This window comes from Apostichopus japonicus, chromosome 20 (genome assembly GCF_037975245.1).
Source record: "Apostichopus japonicus isolate 1M-3 chromosome 20, ASM3797524v1, whole genome shotgun sequence".
NCBI lineage: Eukaryota > Metazoa > Echinodermata > Holothuroidea > Aspidochirotida > Stichopodidae > Apostichopus > Apostichopus japonicus.
The window spans coordinates 30,901,165-30,927,142 of NC_092580.1; the positions used below are offsets into that span (position 1 = coordinate 30,901,165).

Below are 25,978 nucleotides of genomic sequence, written 5' to 3' on the forward strand. Positions count from 1 at the left end.
TGGTCACCAATTATTTCAGCTCCCTGCACCACTGTTTTACCTTGAATATTAAAATGGCAATTAACTTATGTAATTATAAAAGCTTGCACAGTCAAGTAGCCATCGAAATTGAGATTTGCTGGACACGATTATCTTACTCGTTACAGTCTGCTAACTTTTCCAATAAATCAGAAGCCATTTTATCTGAAACGATTGAATTAATAGTGGCCGTTGGTTCTTTCCTTCTTGTTTGTCAATGTTATCAGCTTGTGGACCCGGACATGTTTCGAAGGAACATTGCTTTAATGAAGTCCATGGGCTACATCGAGAAATATACTCTCCCGCATAGCGTCGCCACGGGATACAGGAAATGTCGCCTGGCAAATAAAAATGTAGAAATTGGGGTACGTACCACAGCTTGTTTTTTCGTCAGACCATCTAGGCACAAATGTCATTAGTCAGATGCTGGTGGAGTGGTATGGGTGGAGGGGGGGGGGGCATTTCAGCACCACTGTGGCCAGGCTTTGGAGGACATGTTTGTGCTCAGTAGTGTCACACAGTAAGCACTATTGGTCAACAGAGATAATCTCTAATGTTTCAAATCGAGTCAGCCCAGCTGCAGGGGATCTGGCAGCTGCCACAGCTTTTTTTTTTGGCATTGTGCCAATGATGTTTAATCTTTCATCAGGACTAACGATTGCACAATCGCAGGAAGTGCACCTATTCTCTACCTGGATTAGTAAGATATTAAGGTATTTCTTAGTTTCAGAAGGGAATTTTCCCCATGAAGATTATCAGGATGAATTGCCTCAATTTGACTCCAGGGCCATCGAGAGACGTTCAACAAATCACTCATTTCACACTGAGGTTATCAAGGAATATGTTGGTGTTCAAAGTTTGTGTCATGGTTTTTGAGGGCTCATAAATTTGTGTATTATAAAATACAAAAACATGCACACAAAAAACCTGCTATACATCTTTGGAATTGTATAGCGATTTGTTCATTGTGGAGAGTTTTCTGTGATGCGACACTGGATCAAATGTTCCCTGGTTTTGCTTCATATTAAAAAATGCATATTTCTGTTCCATGTTTTAAGAACATTTTGTTTTTTTTCCTTTACAGGTTGGAGTTATCAGACTCCTTAAACCGTTCCGTATCAATGAGGAAGACACAGAAGAGCCAGTAACATCTGAAAGTAATTTTTTTGTTTTTATCAAATTTGTTATTTTTCTATAGCCAATAGCATGGACATATGCAAATAGACTTTGGCATGACCAGACAATGCATTTCCTCTCCCTCTCTCCCCCTCCCTCCCTCCTCCCCTCCCAACTACGTAAATTCTGTTGTTGTATGTATTGTGCTGTTTCAATATTTCTAATGAAACTTCCCTGTCAGAAGGATGCTCGGAAATAATATATTGTTCAAATTTAATGAAACTATTTTAACGGCTCTCAACTTTGTCTCGTGTAAGATACTTTGGTACCTGTATGAGACAAACCATTCATACAATTTTTGCACTTGTATAGCAATAAATGGCTCAGTCTTATATCAATGTCTTGGTTTCTGGCTTGGTGACTGCAGTTTTCACCTTCATCGGCTTGGTGACCCTTCAGTGACGATTATTGTCGCCTGGGAAAGGTGCCTATGGGGAGGGGGAATCCCCCTTCACCTTTGAGAAATGTTGATATGATTGGTGGTGCCTAGTTGCATATATTATATACATATAGTGTTATTTTCGGCAACTTTTCAAGTACCGAATGTTCAAGATTTTAACACTTAGTTATTCTAGAATTATCGGCAATATTTCTTTTCTCCAGATTTTGTAGGCCACCCTTCAAAACAATTTCGTCACACTGAAATGGTCGGGAGCCCCAGTTTGAATATCCGGGATTAGACAACAAACTAAAATTTCATTAAATGTTCCAAGTCTGTAATATTTTAAAAGGACTTTGAAATGTTTGTCGCACGCCTTCCACTTCCCAGTTTTTGTCCAAACCATGATTAGTATAATGTTCATATGTTCCTGAAAACACCATTTATGATTACTGTCATCGCATTTAGCAAAGAGAAAAATTTTCACTGACTGGTAGGTCATCAAATGATACTGGTATTTCTCCTTATTCAATTACTTATTCAATAATAATAGAAGAAATAGAAAGAATATTTTCTTTTTTCATTTGTGGTCATATTTTTCTTTCCACAGTGAACATCAAAGATACAGTGCTTTACAAGGGAAGATCTCAAATAGATCAGGTGTACCAACTTATCTGTATGAAGTACTTTGAGGAGGGCAAAGCATGCACCAGAGCTGTATGTATTTGTTACATTTATTTATTGTATGTATGTATTTATTGTAAGTATTTATTTATGCAGGATTCTTTTCAGCTGGGCTGGCTGTTTGTCTTTGAAGGAATATTCCATAGGCTGTAGATCATTTGTTTGACAACTTGATGGCAATTTTCTGGATCTTTAGGTCCAGACCCATATCCTAACAGCTTTTTTGTATCATGTCGATAGCAATATTTAAACTTTGGTGAAACAATTTATGCCAGCCGTGGAGTTTGTGATGCCATGGTGGCAATTGAGCAGAAGTGGCTTTTTATTTTGTTTTTCTCCATTAATGTATATTTTTTTACATTTTATAGACTGAGAACAAATATTCTTACTAGCAATTTGCATATTGGTTTAATTTTCAAAATACAGAGAATGTTGACTCAAACAAACGAAAAAAATCTCAAATGTGTCCTATTTTAAGGATAAACCAACAAAAATATGATAAAAAGGAAAATATGTATATGGAGAATATGTGTCATAAATACACCACAGATTTCCCACTCTGCTTCACTTCTGGGTGTAAGAAAGGTTTTTTGGGATAAAACTTAGTTGACATTTACCCCTGCTATATCCACAGTGAGAAGAAAGCTGATGAGTTGGGGGTATTCAACTAACAGTGTAGAACAGTTGTGCACATAAGCATCAGATTGCCGTTCGCTGGATCTGTTACTTGCAAATCAAACTAACATCTGCACAATGTTTTCCAATTTTGAATCAATAGAAATTTGGAGATGACTCTAATTTTATTTACTGGTAACAGTTAATTGCACCTTTTTTTCTTTCTTTCTTGTTGTAGAGGAGAGATACTTCATTGGACTAAATATGCAACGTTGCTGCATTCTTTGTGAGGGGCAAGGGAGGGGGGGGGCATGGTCAGTTAATTGGTAGTAATTATGGGTAATTGACTGCTGTTAGTACAAAAAAGAAACGAAATGTCAGAGCTGTATGTCTCTTTCTTTATTGTTTTATGTACAAATTTCAATTTTTTTTTTTTTTTGTGGTTTTAGGACCTGTCCAACTATTTCAAACTGAGCCGTAACTGCATTCGAACTTTAATGCGTCGATTGGAAGGTGTGAAGTTAGTCAAAGCTGAAATGATTGATATGGGGAAGCAGAGGGCATCGGGGTAAGTTGGAAAGGTATTTTTTATTTCTTCCTGAGGGCAGAAGAAATCTATGAGAAGGTGATGGTGTTTGTATGTGTGTGTGCGTTTGTTTTTCTATCTGACTGAGGACTTGAACAAAAGAATTCCAGGTCCTCGGTTGTGATTTCTAAAGAATCACCATGTCCTCGGAAGAATTCTATTGTTTGGGGTATTGTTAAGGTTAGGGTACGTGGATTTGAACAATGGAAAATACAATGGGTTCCTCGGTCTGAATGAAATAAAAACATGTGTGTGCGTGTGTGTGTGTGCGTTTGTTTTGTATTCTGACCGAGGACTTGAACAAAAGAATTTCAGGTCCTCGATTGTGATTTCTAAAGAATCACCACGTCCTCGGAAGGTTTCTATTGTATGGGGCATTGTTAAGGCTAGGGTATGTGGATTTGAACAATGGAAAAGACAATGGGGTCCTCAGAATGAATGTAATACAAATATGTGTGTGTGTGTGTGCTGCCTTACCTTGTAAAGACTTCAAGTCAAGAAGCACACAGTGGTTTAAGTTTGCATGGTGTGTAGATGTATATTGTTTCTGTGGAGGTTAAAGGTCTTTTTAGGTCACCAGGGGTCAAAGTCTGAAAACATTGTAAATAACTCAAAAAGTACATGATGGGTTCAATTTAATAAGTTTGATATGTAGAAGCACCATAGTGAGTAGAAGAACAAGTTAATACCACTGAGGTGAAGCTAGCTGTTTTTAATTGTGATATTTGTTTCCTTCATGTTTGAACAAGAATGTGTCATTGGAGAGTGACAGAGCAGAGACGGGTGGGTGGGTTGGGGGGTGGCTAGGCTGTAGTGCAAAATATTAGTTTGCAGTGCTAAAAGCCTCTTATAAATACATCTCACTTGAACAGGTTCATACCATTGATGCCCCCAAAGACGCATACCATCCAAGAGAGTGTCTCGTCTCTAGATGAGAGCTTCGAAGCAACTTCGATTGACCAATCAGAGGACAGAACAGATGAGCAGAAGGAGATGCAAGATAGAGATGGTAAAATGCAAGAAATCTTCTGGGTCAATTCTCTAAACCATTTTTAATAGTTTTAATACTCTAGATCAATTTGGACCCAAAGATTTAGCTTCAATATAAAACGTTCTTTCCTTTGATGTTGGTAATTTACAACCTATTAATTTTTGATACCTTTGGTTTGTGACAAAAATTTACTGAAAAATGAATGAAACTTTGCAATAATTATTCTGTGTAAAATGTTTGCCTTGTTTGTCTTGAATATCATACAGAGAAGATGCCATCAGCTACCAAAATGGCGACAAACTTTTCAGCAACGAGAGCAGAGAAGAGACGCCAGGTGATGCTCTCTTTGCTAAAAGAGAGTAAAATCTTGTTGGGGACTTACTTACTTCTAAAGGTTTGTAATGGGAGAGAATTGGACTACTTCTATGATGTAGCTTATGTATTTATGTGAGGATTAATGTTCGCTTTAACAATGTGTTTCGATATGAGATTCATGTTTTTCAACAATATCAAATAATATCAAACTTGTATACAGGAAAAGATTATTATTTTTTTTTTTTTGCCAATTCTTTCCTTACTTTTTTTTCAAAGAGATGCTTCCTTTGTTTTGGTATTGGTTATAAAATTTGGTGTCAAAATTCAGCTCATATATTTTATATTAAAAAATGAAAGACTTGAACTGAAAGGTCCATATTCTAAGATTGAAAGATAAATAGAAAAAGTACAATCACATTTTACCTGTTGCAAGGATTATAAAATAGTTATCATATTTTTTGTGATGAAATGCAACCAATCAAATTCACCGACTCTGATCTGTTCGTTGATCAGGATTATAATCTAGGTGAGCTTCTGTTTTATTGGTACTATATTTCTTCAGTTGCCTAAAGAATATTATTCTGTCATTACTTAGGTATGCAATAATTATAAAGAGCCCTTTAGAAGCAAATTGCATGTTAATGTTGTTGTAGTTACAGCTGTAACTAAAAAGTGAAAAGTTTGATGATCGTAACAAAAAAGGGTTTAAGTTTTTTAAGTAAAGAGAGCAAAAGCTGTTAACAGACTTATCTACTTCTCTACTACAAAAGGCTTGTGTAAGTATTAGGCTTACTGCCTCTGAAGAAGATCCTTCTAGGATCAAACATCAGGCCCTCCAACTTGTACATTTTATCTTTCAAATATAAGCATTTTAAACTCTCTGCATAATAAATTGACTATTAAAAGGTGATGCATAAAGTAGCATCTCTTCATACTACCAAAATTTTAGTAAAGACTTCAGCACTCAGTTTTTTTTTGTCACCATGGAAACTGGTGAAAACGAAAGATAATAAGTCGGTAATTTATAAACACCATGACAGTAGTTCTTCCCAAATTATCAAGAAATAAAACCTGATTGAAAAGCATATTCTAGTTGTTTAGGCTTTGTGGTCATTTGAGCATATTTGTTAGATTTTTTGCTATTGTGTTTTGTAGGGAATGCTCCACTTTGCTAAAGAATGTTACAGTCAAGTTTGCAGTAAACTGCTAGAGAACTTGAGTTTTCCTTGTATTATACATAAATATGTTTATGGAAAGAGAAGATAATGTAATATTACTCAATGACACCAGACATTATATGCATGACGGTATGCCAGCAACCATTTTTGTTGTTTTTTCATCAAAGTTTTTAATCACATCCTAAGAACAAACGTTAGGTCACATGGTTGCTTTGTAGAATAATTGTTGTATGGCTGAATGGAAGTAGTAGGTACTGAAATATCATTTCAAAATATTTTGTGAAGTTCTACAAAGCATGATTGAATTATGGATTGAACGGATGGGTTCGAGACATAATTAAGTGTTGTATTTCAATTCAGTCAAAATTTTACACATGCTCAGCACACCACTTGATATATAAGACTAAATATTATTGTCTGTTTGGGCTTTGAACGGCACCAGAGGGCAGTATAACATAAAAGCGGAAATACAGTTTCCGTTCGGTTCAACCCTTAACTTTACGTTAAATAATCACATAAATATAATGTTTCTCTTAAAATCTTCTTCTTTATTTCAGAAAACCCGGCAGATTGAATCGGAGGAAGGTCTTAAAACCAAAGTCGACATCAAATCCTTGAAAAGGTCTTTGAGTTTTTCCTTATTTTTATTTCTGTATTTTCGTTATGTGGGCAATGGAATATCTACAAATATTATAGATGGGTGGCTATAAATCTTATGCAATCCGTGATGCTTTAAAGAAATGTGTTAGTTGAATGATTACAGTCTTGTATCAAGGCAAGGCCTTCTCGCATGACTTCAAGACTTTCGGCAGAACACAGCCATACGATATAATCCTGGTTTGATGTGGTAAACAAAAGATTTTTGAAAATGACAAAGATATCGAACGAAACATTGTCATCTCTTTTACCAAGGGAAAAACTTTGTTGACATTAAATTATTAAAATAATAAACATCAGTTGGTAAAAGATATAATATTGGTGACAAAACTATGTAAGTATTCCTGATTTCAAGCAGCGAGATAAACAGTCCCTTCCATTACTGTAAGAACAAAGTTAGTCCCAGGAATAATTAATTAAACATTACAAAAAATATTGCAAAAAGGGACAATTAAAAGCAAAGTGATAAACAGACAAAAATCTCAGTGCTAATAATAATTACTGAAATTTTGAAAAAAATCACAAAGTATTTCTTTTTATAAACCAGCTTAGAAACATTTCTTAAACATAGGAACATCGTTTACGTACCTTCATTCGTGGAAATTAATTATTTGCTTTCTTTTTTTCTTCAGAATACTACGTAAGATGGTCAAGGACAAAGAGATTAATGAATACCAAGTACAACTGGAATCACCACGTATTCAAAATAATAAGGTAAAGGTGTTTTAGCAGTCTCTATTAGCTTGTCTCTTTTCTTTCTCATAAAAAAAAATTGGTTTCTCATCAAAATTTCTTCAAAGCAAAAATTCTTCATTTTTTTTTTTTTTAATTTTCAATAATTCACATACACTGTGTAAGTTGTTTTTATCAGGGTGATAATTTTAGAAGAATTAGTTGGACCACCCTCTTTTTTTTTTACCTCAAGTGAATCAAAAATCCATGATTGTTTATATTGAGTGAACCAAAACTCCATGAATGCATTCAAGATGGAATATGCAACAAAACTACAAAAGTCTCGTTCTTGTAACTATATATCACTGGTGTTGTCCAAATTGATTACCACAAATTGCTAGGTTACATGTATTAATGCATGTAGGACACTCACTGTAACACAACTTTCCCAAAGGTAGTAAACTGGTTTAGCCAACTCATCTCAGTTTTGTTCTCACTAAGTCATCAATTTTCCCTTTTGTTTGGGGTGGGGGTGGGGGCCACACTTTGTTAGTATTTTCCTATATTTTGAGAGAGTACTGACTATAATATCAAACAGTTAGTGAGAAAAATCTGTTGGAGCATGTCTTGGTTTGATTTGTTGTAAATCTATTTTGAGTAATACTAAGAGTTTTTAAAGCATTTTTTTGCGCTTTCTCACCATTTTCCCACCCTTTTGACATGTCCATAAAGTTTTTTACATGTATTCATCAAAAAACAGCAAACTAAGATATAATCCATTTTTTTCTCCCCCAAGAGCAATTAATCAGAGAGTAATTATGGACATCTACAGTTAATGGGTAGAGTGTCTTCCAACACCTTCTTAATTTAAAAGTAATCATATCAAATCAAATCCACTAGTTTGAATTTTATTCCAATTTGGTGTTTGCTTCTGCCTCTCACCACCTCATTTATGCAAATATGAGACAAATATGAACAATATATCGTCATTTACATTTATTCAGTGTGCTCCTGCTTACTACATTTAAAAATGTTTTTACCAAGGTTTCTCTCTCTTTCTGTCTGTAACCACATGTTGCTTATTATGAGTCTGAATTCTATCTCTTTCCCTCATAGAGGTCTCCTCCAGTATTTTTGGCCCAGTTGTGACCTCATCCTAAGGTTAAAATATATTTGCTTCAATAAATTAGGAGCCATTTTTATAGCCCCATGGTTTTGGCCTCTCTGCAGAAAAAGACCTTTCTCTTTTAGACTTTGTTACTCACAACATCATGAGAGACTTTTTGTCAAATGGGTGACCAAATACAAAAAAGGTTACTTAATTAAAATCACGTCATCAATATTCAACAATGGCTTTGACAACATCACTGAATAAATTTTTTTCTCTGCACAAGGCCTGACCTTACCGTCATAGTTTTCAGAATGAATTTGTTATTCCTAAAATTTGAGTTTTCCGTTTCCTTGCTGATGTTTTTGGACAGATTACCATATACACCATTGCGGGAATCGCCAGGGACGACCCAGAGGTCCAAGCCCTTATCACCCATGAAGAGTTTAGTCGACAGGGGAAAGCTGACTCACCATGGCGTGGACACGCACTACGAAAGAGAACAGTACCCAAAAAGGTAGGGGCAGGTTTATCTAGATTTTGTGTGCAAAATTGCTAGGTATGACTTTCTGGTCCCAACATCTCCAATGCACCGTCGAAATCACTAGAGGAGTAAAACACAATTCACATCTCATATCCTCAATGCAGAAAGTAGTAATACCTTGCAAATTATTACATATGTTCCTGCCAAATCGGTCCGGTAGAAGTGGCGCATAATTCTCCTTTTTTGGAAACTTAATTTTGTGCTTAAATTCGCCTATTAACCAAATTGATTTTATTGTCATATTTGAAGCAGATATTTTTTTTTAATGTTTTTCTTAGGAAAGTGATGATGAGATCGCTTCGCCAGCGAAGAATAAGAAATCTGCGGCTACCGAAGAGGAAGTAGGAGAATCGACTGAAGAGGTGAGGGGTCAAATTGTTAATTATATCTCCTGAGTTTAGAAGGATCAGCCACCCTAATTATCATCTTAACCTTAATATCATAGAAATGCTATTAATTAAGAAATGCATGAAAAAACATTTCAAGGAAGGTTTTCTTTGTCCGTTTGGAAATATCGTAATTTTGAAATTAATATCAGGCAGTCAAGGGTGTGATATCTTAGAAAAAGAAACACTTACACACAATCTCAGCAAAGGGTTCATCAATGGGAGAATCAGGCATCCCTTCGAAAAGGGGATTAGAGGTTTTAAGACACTGGAGAAAGCAGATGTGTTCATCGGTGTGTCGTTTGCCATCCTCGTGTTTTACCTAATTTTACCTCTCGAGCCATGATACTCTTGATAACTTCAGAATTCTTAAGGGATCGGTTGGACAGGTGGGGTTACATGGGGGAGGGAAGGGGGGGAGGATTTAACCAGATGCACCATTGTAAAGTACCGGATTGAATTTCTTTGCTTTACTATGCAGGAGGGGAGACAGCAACAATGGGAGCAGTTATGCTACCTGCCAAAGATGCCAAGACTACAGACCACTCATCAATATCTCTGGTACCTCTTACATGAAGCCAAATTACAGACCACCGGCTCGGGAAATTCTCAAAACAAGAAAGGGAGTAGTGAGTCTGTAAGTCAAAAAGCCCAAATTCAAAGAGCTTTTTTCACATGTGTCTATTAGAAAAATTAAAAAACAGTGATTTTCCAGGGATTTGGCAGACAATTCATCACTTTATATTTAAGACAAAACAATTCCTCACTTGTTTAGTTTAAAATCCTTGTGACAATATCTTGTGTTTTTACTCAAGATATGGTTGACTGAAGGTAACTTATTTTGACTGGCTGAACTCTCTTCTGCTCCAGTGTTCACAGTAGGTGGGCAGTTGTTTGTCAATAGCTTTACTTTCCTGTTTAAAATCTTTGCGTTATATTTATTCTGGAAATGTAAAATACATTTGGATACTTTGTTTATATGTTAATTTTCTCTTTATTTTGAATTTCATCAAGATGCAAATATTTTGTAGAACCATTATTTTAATCTGTGAAAAAAAAAGTGGTTTTAACCTCTCAGCTAAATTGCCATGATCACATTATTCACCTCTGCTGCTGAATGATGAAAATTTCCCAGGACTTTTGTAAGGAAATCGACTTCAGCCACCGGGGAGAATCCCATGAACATTTTGATGGCCTCTGAAAGCTTCCTTATATTTAATACTGAAAAAAAATCCTGGTTTTATTGTTGTTGTTGTTGTTGTTGCTATAATAGGAAGCTCCAGATGTTATGGCAGAAGATGCTGACCAAAGTGTAATGGATGAAGCTAGCCAGAGTTCAACGACAGTGATTGCGCAATCAACAGGTGAGGATACAACAGAAGGTGCTAGCCAAGGAACTCAAAATTCAAGAGAAGATTTTAACAGCACAGAACATGAAAACTCTCAGCCTCTCACAATAGATGAATCGAGCCAAGATCTAGTTGGAGATGCTGGTGAAGAGGCCAAGGAAAAAGGTCAGTACTAAAAATCTCATGGGTATAGGATTCACCCTTGTTTCTCACTTTTATTTTCTTTGGAGTGGGGGGGGGGGGGTTTCTTGCACCTGTTCATGTTTGTGAGATGATTGCTATATGAGAACTGAAAAATTGCTACTTGGTATTAGGTTTCAAAACAGTTTTCAAGTAAATTTTAATCTTTCACTTTAAATTTCTCTGAGATCTGGAAGATACAAATATGAACTTTCATGTGACTTGATAAAAAGTGTGTATAAGTGGAGGGGGGGGGGTGGTGGGGTATGTTTGAGTAGGAGGAGGGCGAGAGGGTCAGGAGCTGCAGTGGCAAACCAGACAAACATTTCAGAAGAGCTTTCTCTAGAAATTACCAAGTTAGTCCTATGTACCCTACTGTTAGAGTTCATACTACAAGGCCCCCATTAATATTCAGTGAAATCAATGGACAAATTTTGGCTGGAAATTAAAGCAAAGATATTGCAAGAAAGATTCACATACATCAGAAAGTTTGGAGTTTCATCACAAGTGTAAACGATTGGCTAAGTTTGTAAGAATAGTCAGATTCTTCAATATTATCTCTTGTAATTATTTTTTTTACAAAATAACTTTATTTTTAAATTGTGAAAATCTCTCGTAAAATTAGGAAGATATGACATAAATGAAAGTTTTAAATTGTTAAAGTCTGCTGTATGCCTCCATTTTGATTGACATGATCATTTTTTATTTTGAATCAGATCTTGAAAAAACCAGTATCGAGACACAAGCCCCCTCAACGACTGATAAACTGAAAGATGCCCCCGGGAAAGGCCCGACTGTTTATAACGACACAGATGATTGGAAGAGATTTGTGGTGCCGTTACCATCAACGCAAAAGGCAGCTCCAGGATGGTTCCAACTCGGAGAAGTCTTCACACATTCGCCGTTGTCTGTCTTATGTCAGACTTGTTCCTATCGAGCTGAGGTACAGTATGAAATCGGTTCCTTTCATTAACATAAAACATGAAACTGTGAAAGCATCAACTATTTTATTACAATTCGATATGGTGAGATCATATTTGGGAGGAAGGGATAGGTTAGGACATGACTAGGTCCTGTAATATGTATTAAACAAAAGTATAAGATCCTAATGGTTGATTCACTGCATGGGGGAGAGGGTTGGAGTGGGGAGGGGAGGGGGTTTGTAGCAAGTAGTAATTCTTCACTGCAAGAAACCTGTCCATTTATTAACGACAGTGTCATTTGATAATAGCAGCAACGTGATTGGTTCTCTCTTTCCGTAATTTTAGGGTGGATGTATCGCAGAATATCTGAAAGATCCAATCAAGAGACATTATCCTATTTGTGAATTACCAAATAAAGACAAAGCAAAACTACTACGGAGTAGAGTCACCCTCACAAAGTTCGAAGACAACCTCAAATACTTGAGTAAATTTGGTCTGATTTGGTTTGGACCTCAGTGGAAGAACAAGGAATTTGTGAGTATAGTTTTAACAAAAAACATGATATGAATTTTTATTGTTGTTTTTTAATTTTTTTTTATGGTAATTTCATTAATAGTTCCTGTCATTGCTCCCTCACTTTATAACGATAGTTTTAGAAGGCTGCAAATAGTTTGAAATTCTTTTACTTGCTTTGATTTTGAGCTAAAAGTACAGCCTAGTTTAATCGGTCTGTGCCTCAAGAGAAAAACCGTGGGAAGACAGCGAGTCGCGCAAATCACATTTTTATTTTGATGTAAATTATAAAAATTATAACCTTTCCTTGTGTATGTCTGAACACATTGTAAATATTATTCCTCCAGTAGGGAAACTCCAAAATATCTGATTTCTGAAAGATGATGCTGCTTGGCATAAATCAATATTAATTAAACATATTTTCAGCCGGCTTACGAGTCTTTTTCTTTCAAAACCCCAACAAAGAAGCAACTTCAGATGGCTGAGTAGACAATTTAGTTAAAGAACAAGGACATATTTTGGACAGCTAAGTTACATTAGTCATCATATTTCCTGTGTTTCCTTCTTTTTTTTCTCACTTTATAGAGATGGTTTTATTTGAGTCAGAAAGGTATTCTGAAGGATACGACTTCCTCCGAGCTAAATTACATGCACGTCACAGAGAAGACTTACCCCGAGAGAGTATACTACTTCACTGAAAGTGGAGAGGTTGATAAATATTGGTACGACTTCAAGTGGATCAGTCTCAACACACCCCTGGGTAAGTGGTGGATCCCATGTATATCATTAGTTTGTTGTGATTCATCCTGCTTGATGTCAAATGCAACTGTTATGCAGTAAATCACTCAGTTTTTTTTTTACATTTTTTTTTTATATAAACTTTCTTAAAGTTCCTGTAGTGCTTTTCAAAACACTTGTACTGATAGTATGAGCAGTATGAATTGAAATACAGGTTAGGAACTGTTTGTACTGTCAGTAAGAGTGCTTTGAAGCATGATATGAGAGGACAGTATAGAGTGGTATTAGCATAAGAATCAGATAAAGGTTAGGAACTGTTCTTACTGTCAGTATGAGTGCTTTGAAGCATGACATAAGAGGACAGTATAGATTGGTATTAGCATTGAAAAAAACTGTCCCATTCTGGCTGAGCAAGACATGAATATGCAATATTGTATGCAAAGTTTATAGTAATGTTGACATAAAATTGGATGTAAGAGTTCTTCATGATTCATAGATATCATGGGCAAATTAAACATTCAACTATTCTGATTGGTGGAAAATAAATGTGACAACTAAATGTGCAAACTTTTCCCAGCTAGGTAGATGTTCAGTCTTTTTCGGCTCAGCAGATAAGTAAAAACTTTATTCCTCTGTATGTGAAAAGATAACTTGATCTGTATCGCAAACAATTTATCCATAAAAAGGACTTATTTGCTCTGTTGGGCGTTTCTGTTTTATCGGCTCAACATCGTTATTCCGTGCAAATCTACCAGTTTTTACAGAATTAAGCCTTTCTGGACCAAAGTTGGATTTGATACACCAACTGGCCCTTTCACACTCTGGCTGTCTTTCAACATAGGTGCAAGCCACCATGGTAGTTTAATATTCCATCTACATCATTATGTCGGACCAGCCATGATCTTTACCATAACACAAACTTCACGCTTCATTCAAAGGTTTATTAAAAGACCAAAATGGGATGCCCGTGGGTGTACCCAGGAGAGAATCAGAGATGGTTAAAGATTTAATCCTTCACTGGAAATCCATCAAGACCACACCGGACAACGAAGGGGTGGTGACTGGTGACGGGAGAGGCGCTTGCGGGGTCGACTCATCCACTTTTGCGTAAGTTCTTCATTCTACCTCTAGCCATGTTTGTTGTCATTTCCAGAAGAAGAAAAGCAGCACGGAGTTGCTAAAAACAACGTATTTTTATTTAAATTATACCGAAGTGTTAGAGACATGAGGCTACTTCATCTCATGTTTAGTAACGATCAGTGTAAAATGAGGCATAGTATACTCTGTTCCAACTCTTGTTGTCCAGACTAAATCATTGGAAAAATTGATGTACTGCAAGCACAAGCTATCAACGAATTCACAAAGCCCTGTAAACCTTGCGGCTGAATTAGTGAATACTAGATGAGATTTTTGGTACAGATATGTAGCATGTTAAAGGTAGGCTGTGTACTAGGGTGTTCTTCAGATATTGGACTAGCAAATCAATGCCTCTTGTATCCTTACTGTACTTTAATGTATTTTGAAGAAAATTTGGTCAGATCTGGGAATTTTAAGTTGAAAGCTTCCAAGGATTCACAAATACTGTCATATCTTATCCATTTTCTATTTAATATACACATATGAAATAAGCAGAATAATATTAAGTCTAATAGGTCTAACTAAGGGAATTTTGTATGGGGGGGGGGAGGGTGATGGGGTGCTTCTGAAAATGTGATTTTTTTTTTTTTATCATCTCAATGAATGATGGATTGAACTCTTCATAAACTCTCTCCTTAATCCCAGCCATCTGAGGAGAAACTGGATTTGGATGAACGTAGATTCTCGATTTATAGGCAGCAAACATAAAACCAACAAGCAAAAGGAAGTCAAGAAATCGGAGGAAGGCGGCGCCAAGAGAGTGAAACGTACTTTAGACATGAAACGAGAAATCATGATGCTGAAAGGTATTACTTGAATATCAGTTGCTGTAGCGCCATGAAAAACTGGGTCATATCTATAAGCAGACCTACTTTAAATTATATGTCTATGTGTACATATATATATTTATATGTAATATAACGAAAATCCAAGTTTACTCCAAAAGAAAATATGATTAGAGAAAACCAGAGAAATAAGATATGACTCATAATTGACAAATAAGGAGTAAGTTTTAGAAAATATATTGGAATTTTCGGTCCCCCTGGGACCTTCGTCAGCAATACTTGCCAGTCGAATGAAAAGTACAAAATGTGACACAATGAAAATATGACGCTAAATAAGTGTAAGTTCCATTGATCGAATTAGAACCAAATAAACCATGACTTTACAGGAAGCGGATTAAGGAGCAAAGAGTGGATTACATATGTTTGTAGAACTTATAGTTGTTAAGGGGTCCCAAGTCTTTGGCCGGGGATGTGAGACTTTATACCAAAGATCCAATCGACTTATTTACGTTTACATTCAGTAGCGGATTTGAAGTTCCAGGCAATTAAAATACATTTTAGGTTTTTGAGAGAATGATAATGAAGATTGAAATGTTCGGAAACTGGGAATCCTGCAAAATTATCACGAATAGATTTTTTGTGATTATTAAAACGTAAGCGGAACAGGGAGCCTGTTTCACCTACATAATTGCCCTCTTTGCAAAGTACACAGTAGAAAATCTAAATAACATTAATAGAATCACAAGAGAGGGAAGGGGGTCTTAGACTATAGTCAACATTCGAAATCCTGACCACGGTGCCTGGGGTAATATGGGGCATTCCAACACACGCTCTCCGTTTGTTACCAGGGGAAAGTGGGCCCAATTGGCAAAATGATTTGCCTCATCACTTTTCCGAAGCAAATGTGCCAAAAACAAAGGGAAAATATAAGATAGCTTGAGAGAAAAATGCAAGACCCTAGTATCAATCTAAAGTGTTCACTTCACTGTACATACTAAGGCCTTAACAAGACTAACCTAGTAGCAGCAATGACTGAATGTTAGGTCCAGTAACAGAATGCTGACAATTTCAGTCCTTTTTACTTTGACTCTGTTTTACTTTGACAGATGGTAAAATGATTCCTGTACCTGTCACCGTGAAGCATATATCCAGCGAAGAGTATAACTAACCCCATAGCAGCATGAGTGAATGTTAGGTCCAGTAACAGAATGCTGACAATTTCAGTCCTTTTTACTTTGTCTCTGTTTTACTTTGACAGATGGTAAAATGATTCCTGTACCTGTCACCGTGAAGCATATATCCAGCGAAGAGTATAACTAACCCCATAGCAGCATGAGTGAATGTTAGGTCCAGTAACAGAATGCTGACAATTTCAGTCCTTTTTACTTTGTCTCTGTTTTACTTTGACAGATGGTAAAATGATTCCTGTACCTGTTGCCGTGAAGCATATATCCAGCGAAGAGTATAACTAACCCCATAGCAGCATGAGTGAATGTTAGGTCCAGTAACAGAATGCTGACAATTTCAGTCCTTTTTACTTTGTCTCTGTTTTACTTTGACAGATGGTAAAATGATTCCTGTACCTGTTGCCGTGAAGCATATATCCAGCGAAGAGTATAACTAACCCCATAGCAGCATGAGTGAATGTTAGGTCCAGTAACAGAATGCTGACAATTTCAGTCCTTTTTACTTTGTCTCTGTTTTACTTTGACAGATGGTAAAATGATTCCTGTACCTGTTGCCGTGAAGCATATATCCAGCGAAGAGCATAAGAAGGCAAATAAAGGGGGCAAAGGGCTCAAGAGGAAGAAGACCTTACCTGTGGATACAATGAAGAAGGCCAAGATACACAATCTAGTGCGAACTAAGAAGAGCACCTTCTTCGACGAAAAGGATCAGATGGCTCGGATGAGGATGAAGACGAAAAGAGCTCTGTGGAGTTCCAAAGAAGATAATTTTGTAAGAACCAATTCTAAACATCTGTGGGTTATTATTGTACAGAAAGCCTAGTATCATTGAAGATTTGTCAATTGCATTTTTTGTATTTTGAGATAAATCGCAGTGATTACATTGGAAAACAGCTTCCTGTGATGGAAACAAAAATTAACTGACAGAAAGTTTTTGAGACTCATGTTGGTATGAAACTGGCAGTGTGGTTCCAGAAAATAATGTTAAGTTAATTTTTTTTCCGTTTTAATTCATTTTTAATCTTTCTTTCTTGTAACATTTTGTTCGTTACAGATTCTGTTGTATTGTATAGCTACTGCAATAGTAAGTGTGATTGGTTGGGGGGGGGGGGTTGGAATGGGGTCAAGGTTGGGAAGAGGATATTGGTATGGAACTGGCAAAGTGGTTCAAGAAAATAAGTTTTCATTTTAATTTTGTTTTACAGTTTTTAATTCTTTTTTCTTTTTGCTTTCTGGTTACATCATGATTGCTACAGATTCTATTGTGTTGCATAGCTTCTGCAATACTGAATGAGAAAGTGACCCGAGCTTTTGTCACTTGGAAGGATATCCGTAACATCATGCATGACTATCTGGAGGTAAGTTATCATCGAAAGCTGTATTTTTTGTCAGCAAAACATATTTCTGGGTTTACTTTTCCATGTACCTGTTAGCTTAAATGTTGAATTTAAGGAGAAGTTAATTGTCAATATGTCAACATCTAGTCAACATCTAATCAAAATAGTCACATGTCTACATCTTCTGCATGTATCTTTAAAAGATATCTGGAGACACACCTTTTAGGAAAATTTGATGATATATCTGTTCCCCTTTTAAGGCGTAAATATTAATATAATCATTTTATTAATAATAATCAATATGAAACTTTTTGTTAAAAATTTCTTTTTAGAGGTTTCTCAGAAAAAAAGTTTTTCCAATATTTTTTTTTTTTGCCTTTTATTATTTTAATTTTCAAAGATATTATAATGGAGAAAGCCTATAAATATATGTAACAGGGGATAATAACTCTTTTATGAATCGTACACAATGCATTATCATTTTCAATGAAACAAATTTGCATGCCACCGTTGACATGATTGTGAGATCTAATTTACATATAATCAAGATTTTTTGAATCTGACAACACCATGGGGGCACTCAAGAATAAAATTTCACTTATATTTGTGTTTACTTGTGAAAATTTGTGACTTTGTAGATTTAAAAGCTATAAATGAGAGCACTTGTAAAGTTCTGAACGTTAAAAGATCATGGCATGTGATAAACCACCCCAAAAAACAGCAAAAACCGATTGTTTATTAATAAAGATGTCTGGAGAGAAGTCTGTGTGAGTTGATTGGTTTGTATTCTGTCTTTTATTAAGTCACTGCTAAGTTTCTGGTCCATTATTTCATCGTCGTCTCATACTTCAGAGTGACATCTCATTAATTTTGATCATTATTCTTACAGGTATCTAAAGACAAATCGTCCCTAGCCATAGCTAAGAGAGCTGCAATGATCTTTCACTATCCTCAAACTAATGTCAACTACGCTACCTGCCTTACAGAGATCCGGGAAGACGAGGTACCAAGTTTGTCCATTGTGCCCTCAAATATTTTTCTTTCTTCTTTGTTCCCTCATCTTCTCTATCGTAGATATCCTCTAGTTGGTCTATTTTTGTAGCCTCATTGGAGTAGTATAAGACCTCTTCAGTTGTCTGAACTGAAGAGGTAACAGATCTCATTTAGAGTGGCAGTTTTGACTTACACTATTATTATCTTCAAATGTTGAATTACTTAGAAATATTAGAAAACGTTGCATTGGAAGAAACTGTATGTTTACTTTTTGGAAGTATGAAGTATCTGGGTCGATTTGCTTCATAACGTTCCTTGTACTAAATTGTATGTTCTGTTTGCAGGGGGCAGGGGGCGGGGGGGAGTAGAAAATTGTGGATTTTCCTCTCCATTCTGTTGTGCTTCCAGGAGGACACTCCAGCAAAGGTTGCTTTAAGAAAAGCATTGAGACATACTGCTGAACCAGTAGGAAGGCCTGTGACTACCTTGCTTTGAAAAATAAAGTCGCAATTTAAGGATGTTAACATTAACAATTTCGAGGAAGCAAAAAACCTTGCACAAGATCGTGATATGTGGCGGAGGTTAATCACTGAGCATGTCGGATAGACGAGACTAAACTTACTACTACTACTACTTTGTTGTGGTGGCTTAATGTTTATCTATCCATTGGTTTTCTCCCAATTTTTCAGGAGCTGATCAATGGTTTCATGTCCAGGAAGGATGACTACACCAATCCTGCAGTGTGCGTTCAAGAATATCAAGAATTTTTAGAACAGTTGATTGACAAATATAAGTAAGTGAAAAAGCAATTAAACTGAAACAATATTCAAAATCTTAGGGTGTTCATATTTGACACCAAAAAAAAAATGTCTTCATAGTACTAGGCTAAACCTAGGTGAATCTGTTATAAAAGTTTTATATGCTTGGCCTTGAGAGCATTATGTTGTTATATCATAAATGTTTTACTAACCCTAAACTGCATGTTTTGTGTATGTGTGTAGCCTTGAGACCTATATGTAACTATAAATGCTAAACCTAGGTGCATCTGTTATGTAAATATAAATGCTAAACCTAGGTGCATCTGTTATGTAAATATAAATGCTAAACCTAGGTGCATCTGTTATGTGAATATAAATGCTAAACCTAGGTGCATCTGTTATGTGAATATAAATGCTAAACCTAGGTGCATCTGTTATGTAACTATAAATGCTAAACCTAGGTGCATCTGTTATGTAAATATAAATGCTAAACCTAGGTGCATCTGTTATTTAACTCTAAATGCTAAACCTAGGTGCATCTGTTATGTGAATATAAATGCTAAGCCTAGGTGCATCTGTTATGTAACTATAAATGCTAAACCTAGGTGCATCTGTTATGTAAATATAAATGCTACACCTAGGTGCATCTGTTATGTGAATATAAATGCTAAACCTAGGTGCATCTGTTATGTGAATATAAATGCTAAGCCTAGGTGCATCTGTTATGTGAATATAAATGCTAAGCCTAGGTGCATCTGTTATGTAAGTTTTGTAGGCTTGAGTCCTATGTATGCAACTTAGGCTGAGCTTAGGTGCATCTGTTTATGTATCATAGGCCTAGTTTAGGTTATAGAGGTTTAACCTATCATGCAAAGCCATCACGCATATCAGACGACATTCTAAATAGTATAAAGCATGTTGTAGCACTTACACAGCATGCAAACAATACACACTGCAGACTCTCTTATAAAGAAAATATATCTGATGGGCAATTTCTAATAATGAAACAGTTCTCACAAAGATATTATCCTTGCAACCAAAATATTTATGATTAAGAATTGAATATAAAATATAATGCTGAGACTAATGAAGCTTAAATTAAAAATTGTGCAATTGCTTTTTCAATTTTTAGAAAACAAGCTTCTGGGAACATCACATGGCTCACCGACCTAAGTTACGCCGATCTTCAGTCGAAATACAAAGTCGTAGTCCCTTCAAACATTAGGGAGACCAAGAGGCGTAAGAGGGTGAGGAAAGAAAGCCTGGACACCAAGTCAGATGTGCAGAAGGCCGTGGTTCAATCACTCATCATGGTGAGAATGGACACACAATTCTTTACTCATTCATCTTACAAGAAACACCGTCCAAATAGTTTGAGAGAAATCAAAGTTTCCAGCTCTTTCCTCTCTTGCAAAGCCAAAAGTTTCAAACAATTTCAGCAAGTCATTTTGTGTCAACCTTTTATCCTTTTGCTTTACATTTTTCAAAGTTCCTATGTGTCCTACTACCCCTCCCCCTCCCCCCTCCCATCCTACTTTCATCTTCCATCACCCCTCAACCTCCTTGCCTTCCTTCCTTCCTTTGAATAGCTTTATCTTACACCACCCCCTCCCCCCTCCAAACTTACAACAAGACAAAAATAAGGAAGAAAATGGATGTTATGGTCCTTTTTTTAAATTTTCATTTTCCCCATCTACTTCTTTGTGTGCTCCATTTGAGTACAGTTATTATACAATGCTGTTGGACTTTTATTTTCTCTAAATGCATCTCAAAGAAGTGACAAAATGATCTCAAAAACTGCTGCGAAGTAATTTCTTTTTTTTAACTTTTAAGTAAAAAGCACCCTCATTTGTTAATTATCCAAACCAAATTGTATTTTTTTTTAACTTTTAAATTACGTAAGAAATGCAGCAATTATCGTAAAGTGTTTTATTTTTCTCTCAAGATTTGCAGAGAGCAACCAAATAAGAATGCAATAGTTATGATGAGGATTAATTCTAACTTCTTGATTTCTTCTGCTTCTTTTTTCATTTCCTCTATGCAGGGCGCCCTCCATACACAAAGCTATAAAGGATACAGTCCAAGTGTCATGTTTGAAATTTTCAACCAATTTGACGAAGCTCTCTTACACGATGCATTCATGTATCTCAGGGAAGTCAGCATTTGTTCTAGATCGGTATGTTTGCCCAAAATGATTTTGACTATGAGCCCCCCACACCCCTCTCCTTCTCCCACCTTCTTTTTTTGGGGATGGGTGGCAGAATATGATGCCCACAGGCTACCTGTTCAAACACCCTTGCTCTGTACTGATAATAACAGTGGAAACAAGCCTGATTTAACTTATTATCTGATGATAAAATTACAGCAAACGAAAAGAGACTCTAAATAGGTATAAATAGCTATATATTAACATATGTATATCTTTCCAGATCCAGTTTAAGGAATCACAAATTATTTTGAGTTTGTAAGATATATATATATATATATATATATATGCTGAGCGATCGTCAGCCAACTCCGAGGTGTCTGATGATCGCTCACCGCGTGAAACTCTGAGTTACAACTACTAGTGTTCCACTAGTCACAACTAGTCTCAACATAGATATATATTTATACTTACAGGGATGTGCTCACACTGGGCAGCACCGGGCGGCTGCACTCAGCAGTTCTGAATGCTGCTCAGCACAAACAATATTTTAAACATTTCCACTTTGTTGATGATAATTTAACAAATTTTACCATAACCAAAATCTGGGAGAATACACGGTACAGAATAGGAAAAATAGCACCACCTAAGCATACTTCATATATGCAAAATTTATCCAGTGGGGAGGGGTTACCCGACCCATGAGATCCCTCTCCCAGGGTGTGGATCACACTACCACACAATCTGCCCGGCACTCAAATATTCCTGAGCACATCCCTGTATATATATATATAAATATATAAACATACATATATATTTTTTCTGGAGTGCTAATGTTTAGCAGCAAAGTTGTTTGGTTCTTTCTCAGTATCGTCTTCAAATTCATAAATACAGTCTGTACTTAATGAATGATTAAAAATATGTAGTTGTCATCCGTTCCACTCCATGTCTAACATGTTTTCCCATCAGCGTGTTTTAGTACCTGTTTCCTTCATCTCATTTCAGAGAAATATCAGGGAGGTAGGTCTCCCTCTTCTGAAGAGGGTCCTACCACACGTCCCCATGTCCTACCAGCTGTCTCAGGGTTACTATAAATTCTTTGTGTCTAAGATTACAAAGGAGATACTGTTGTCTGCTGCAGAACTTTACACAAAAGTCTTGGAAGCAGAAGATGGTAACCAATTTCATTTTGTTTACATTCAAATTTAATTTTATGGCTAACTAGAGGAGCTGTCTGCACCTCTTTAAATTAAAAATAAATAAATAAATCAAGGAAATATCAGAAAATGGTCATTCCTGTGTATCTGTGGCTGAAGTTAGGCTTTCCTGGTAACCATGGTTATGTATTACGGTTTCCATTTCAAGTTAGGTCTAACATCAGTGGGATATGTTTTAGTTCAGTTTATGGAACCATATTTCGCTCTTTAGATTTATACTAATGAATCAGTTTCATGAATATAGCATATCACCCAGTGATGCCTTTTATATACAAGCAATTGAGTTAGTACGGCCGAAAAAGAAGGAAAAAAAACAGAAATAAAACTAGGTTACGATTTTGTTAAACCTCCATTGTTTTGTTCTATTATGATGGTTAATCAACACAGTGATTGAAGGTACAATCAGTGGAAAGTGTAGGTGATTGCATCCACAAAACTTAAAAAAGTACTATGTGGGTTACTCATTAGTAATGACACATGATTAAGGAGTGTTAGCTCAGTGGTTAACGCCGGTGCCTTTCGATCATAAGGTCCAGAGTTCGAGTCACTCACCGATTAATGTATGTCGTCCACTTACAGAGTTGTTGACAATTGACAATTCATAATCATTGACGTTAAATATGAATCTAAGAGACTGACTTCCGTCAGCTTGCTGCTTTGATAAGCCAATGATGGCTTCTTCTGTCATTGTTTCTGGTTTATTTTTACAGATTTGGTGAACATACCGATGGATCCATCCGGTGAATACTGTGCCGTAACCTTGGTAACACTGGCCATGGGTCAGGTATGTGTTTTTGTGCTTCTTCTTCTTCTTGTTATGATAATGTTACTTGTAAAACACTGCCAAGGCACCATGTTAGAGAAAAACAAGGGCTGTAACAGCTGGAAAGAACCCTACAAGTCTGAATCGATATCAAACAATATAGAATATCTCTGCGACCAGATTGTGTGAAAACGTATTATGTGAAACTGGTGCGAAACAAGGATTGCCTCCTACCTAGCCTAGCCATAGGTAGGCTGCAGCCCCCTCAGCTTTCTGACTATTCACATGTTGCCTAAATTTCCTTTCAGTTATGATTTTTGTCCCTGATCAAGAAACTCCATAAAGGCAAGGTCACCAGGATAGATGATATGTTTAAGATGTTGATTGGGATGAATTCAGTATTACATATCTGATGTGACGTGATAAATCAAGTTCAGATTAGATTGCTAGATTGATAGAAAACTTGACAATACTAAATCAGAGAGAATAATTCACCGAATGTAATGGAATAGTGATCGAAAAAGTTGGAGGTCTAAAGTGTAGGTTGGAGGTGTCCAAAATGGAGGTGCTGTTTTTTCACAATCTGGACCAGTTACCAAATTACTTTTACGAAGGGGGAGGGGGGGGGGTAAATTAAATGTTGGGGTATGTCAGTTGCAGTTGTATATTTTGGTATTCTTTGCATGGGTATTAAAAACTACAGATGCCGGTATTATTATCGAATTTAAACGATGTTGGGTTTATCTTTAATTCCAGGGAAACTTGGAGGTAAAAATTCCAGACCAGATCATACACTTTGATAAGAATGCCGTACAAGATGGAAAATTTAAAAGGCTGGGTAAGAGAAGGAGGTTGGAGGATGGAGAGACTGAGGAGGATGAGGAAGACGAAGATGAGGAAGAAGATGATGATGATGAGGAGGATGAGGATGATGAGGATGAGGATGATGAACAGCTCGAGGGGGGTGAAGCGGAACTTCGCAGACTCCTCTCCGAGACCCAGGCCGAGTTACAGAGGTATGATAATCTTCCTGAAGTAAGCAGCAAGGGCGGCGATGATGGTGGATCCACTCTGGAAGCCATTTTGGAAAGAGGCGACGTAGAACTGAAAATCGATGAAAACGTCGGCAAAAGTGAGACTACACAGCCGGCCGAGAGCATTCAAGAGGTCATAGAAGCGAAAGAACAGTCGAGCGCACCCTCGTCGTCTTCCAAGGCTGTCCAAGGAAAAAGGGCCGCCAAAGGGAAACAGATCTTTCAAAAGGACGGAGAGAGGATTCTGAAGGGAGACGACGTAGTCGCTCACTTCCAATTACCGTCGTCTGAGATGTCGACCGGCAATAATCTCCTGTTGCTGAGAGGACATTTTAAGAGGCAGCTCTCCTCAGCGGATTCCATCTCCATGAAAGATGACGTGCTCATCAACTCCTGTGACCTCACTCTAAGGATGTATCGCAGTTCTCTGGAGAAAGAGGCAGAGAGGGTCCAAGATATGAAAAAGTCTGGTTCCTTGCTAGAATTTTTGGAAAGTGAAAAATATGTCTCGGGCCGATTTGTTCCATTCAGACAACATCATCCGACTACCGTGTCTAGCGTGAAGTTGGACAACTGGTTGAAACCAACGGTTGTGCAAAATAGGGAGACCACCTGGCAGTCTTTTAAGTTGCAGTAAGTCTATGATTTGATCAATTTTAAATAAATTTGAATAAATTTTGTATGCTATAGATTTATTCAGGCAATTCAACTAGCATATCTCACTTTTGTTATTTTACAATTTCTCTTACCCTTCTAACCTTTACTATGTAATACACTCCCTGTATCTCTTCTAACCTGTGGTATGTTACACTTTCCCTTACCCCCTCTAACCTGTGGTATGTTACACTTTCCCTTACCCCCTCTAACCTGTGGTATGTTACACATTCCCTTACCCCTCCTAACTTGTGGTATGTTACACTTTCCCTTACCCCTTCTACCCTTTAGTATGTAATGCACTCCCCATTTTCCCCTCTAACCTGTGGTATGTTACACTTTCCTCTTACCCCCTCTAACCTGTGGTATGTTACACTTTCCTTTACCCCTTTTAACTTGTGGTATGTTACACTTTCCCTTATCCCTCCTAACTTGTGGTATGTTACACTTTCCCTTACCCCTTCTAAATTGTGTAATGTAACACTTTCCCCTTACCCCCTCTAACCTGTGGTATGTTACACTTTCCCTTACCCCTTCTAACCTGTGGTATGTTACCCTTTCCCCTTACCCCCTCTAACCTGTGGTATGTTACACTTTCCTTTACCCCTTTTAACTTGTGGTATGTTACACTTTCCCTTACCCCTTCTAAATTGTGTAATGTTACACTTTCCCTTACCCCTCTAACCTGTGGTATGTTACACTTTCCCTTACCCTTTTTAACTTGTGGTATGTTACACTTTCCCTTACCCCTTCTAAATTGTGGTATGTTACACTTTCCCTTACCCCTCTAACCTGTGGTATGTTACACTTTCCCTTACCCCTCCTAACTTGTGGTATGTTACACTTTCCCTTACCCCTCCTAACTTGTGGTATGTTACACTTTCCCTTACCCCTTCTAAATTGTGTAATGTAACACTTTCCCCTTACCCCCTCTAACCTGTGGTATGTTACACTT

At 36.8% G+C, this 25,978-nt stretch overlaps 1 protein-coding gene across 2 annotated transcripts in view; it reads left to right on the top strand.

Moving 5' to 3' along the window:
* The window catches only part of LOC139961367 (general transcription factor 3C polypeptide 1-like), a 45,847-nt gene that overhangs the window by 7,597 nt on the left and 12,272 nt on the right, over nucleotides 1-25,978 (top strand). For both annotated transcript variants that reach the window (XM_071960511.1, XM_071960512.1), the window contains exons 7-32: nucleotides 246-383; nucleotides 1,103-1,175; nucleotides 2,184-2,290; nucleotides 3,322-3,440; nucleotides 4,331-4,467; nucleotides 4,716-4,843; nucleotides 6,500-6,564; nucleotides 7,232-7,313; nucleotides 8,753-8,896; nucleotides 9,202-9,285; nucleotides 9,791-9,946; nucleotides 10,583-10,823; nucleotides 11,555-11,781; nucleotides 12,107-12,295; nucleotides 12,860-13,034; nucleotides 13,951-14,119; nucleotides 14,795-14,955; nucleotides 16,649-16,893; nucleotides 17,378-17,479; nucleotides 18,348-18,461; nucleotides 19,141-19,244; nucleotides 20,342-20,522; nucleotides 21,254-21,385; nucleotides 22,361-22,529; nucleotides 23,283-23,356; nucleotides 24,092-25,002. In XM_071960511.1, the coding sequence (XP_071816612.1) occupies nucleotides 246-383; nucleotides 1,103-1,175; nucleotides 2,184-2,290; nucleotides 3,322-3,440; nucleotides 4,331-4,467; nucleotides 4,716-4,843; nucleotides 6,500-6,564; nucleotides 7,232-7,313; nucleotides 8,753-8,896; nucleotides 9,202-9,285; nucleotides 9,791-9,946; nucleotides 10,583-10,823; nucleotides 11,555-11,781; nucleotides 12,107-12,295; nucleotides 12,860-13,034; nucleotides 13,951-14,119; nucleotides 14,795-14,955; nucleotides 16,649-16,893; nucleotides 17,378-17,479; nucleotides 18,348-18,461; nucleotides 19,141-19,244; nucleotides 20,342-20,522; nucleotides 21,254-21,385; nucleotides 22,361-22,529; nucleotides 23,283-23,356; nucleotides 24,092-25,002 (4,427 nt within the window). The remainder of the gene's footprint in view (nucleotides 1-245; nucleotides 384-1,102; nucleotides 1,176-2,183; nucleotides 2,291-3,321; nucleotides 3,441-4,330; nucleotides 4,468-4,715; nucleotides 4,844-6,499; nucleotides 6,565-7,231; nucleotides 7,314-8,752; nucleotides 8,897-9,201; nucleotides 9,286-9,790; nucleotides 9,947-10,582; nucleotides 10,824-11,554; nucleotides 11,782-12,106; nucleotides 12,296-12,859; nucleotides 13,035-13,950; nucleotides 14,120-14,794; nucleotides 14,956-16,648; nucleotides 16,894-17,377; nucleotides 17,480-18,347; nucleotides 18,462-19,140; nucleotides 19,245-20,341; nucleotides 20,523-21,253; nucleotides 21,386-22,360; nucleotides 22,530-23,282; nucleotides 23,357-24,091; nucleotides 25,003-25,978) is intronic.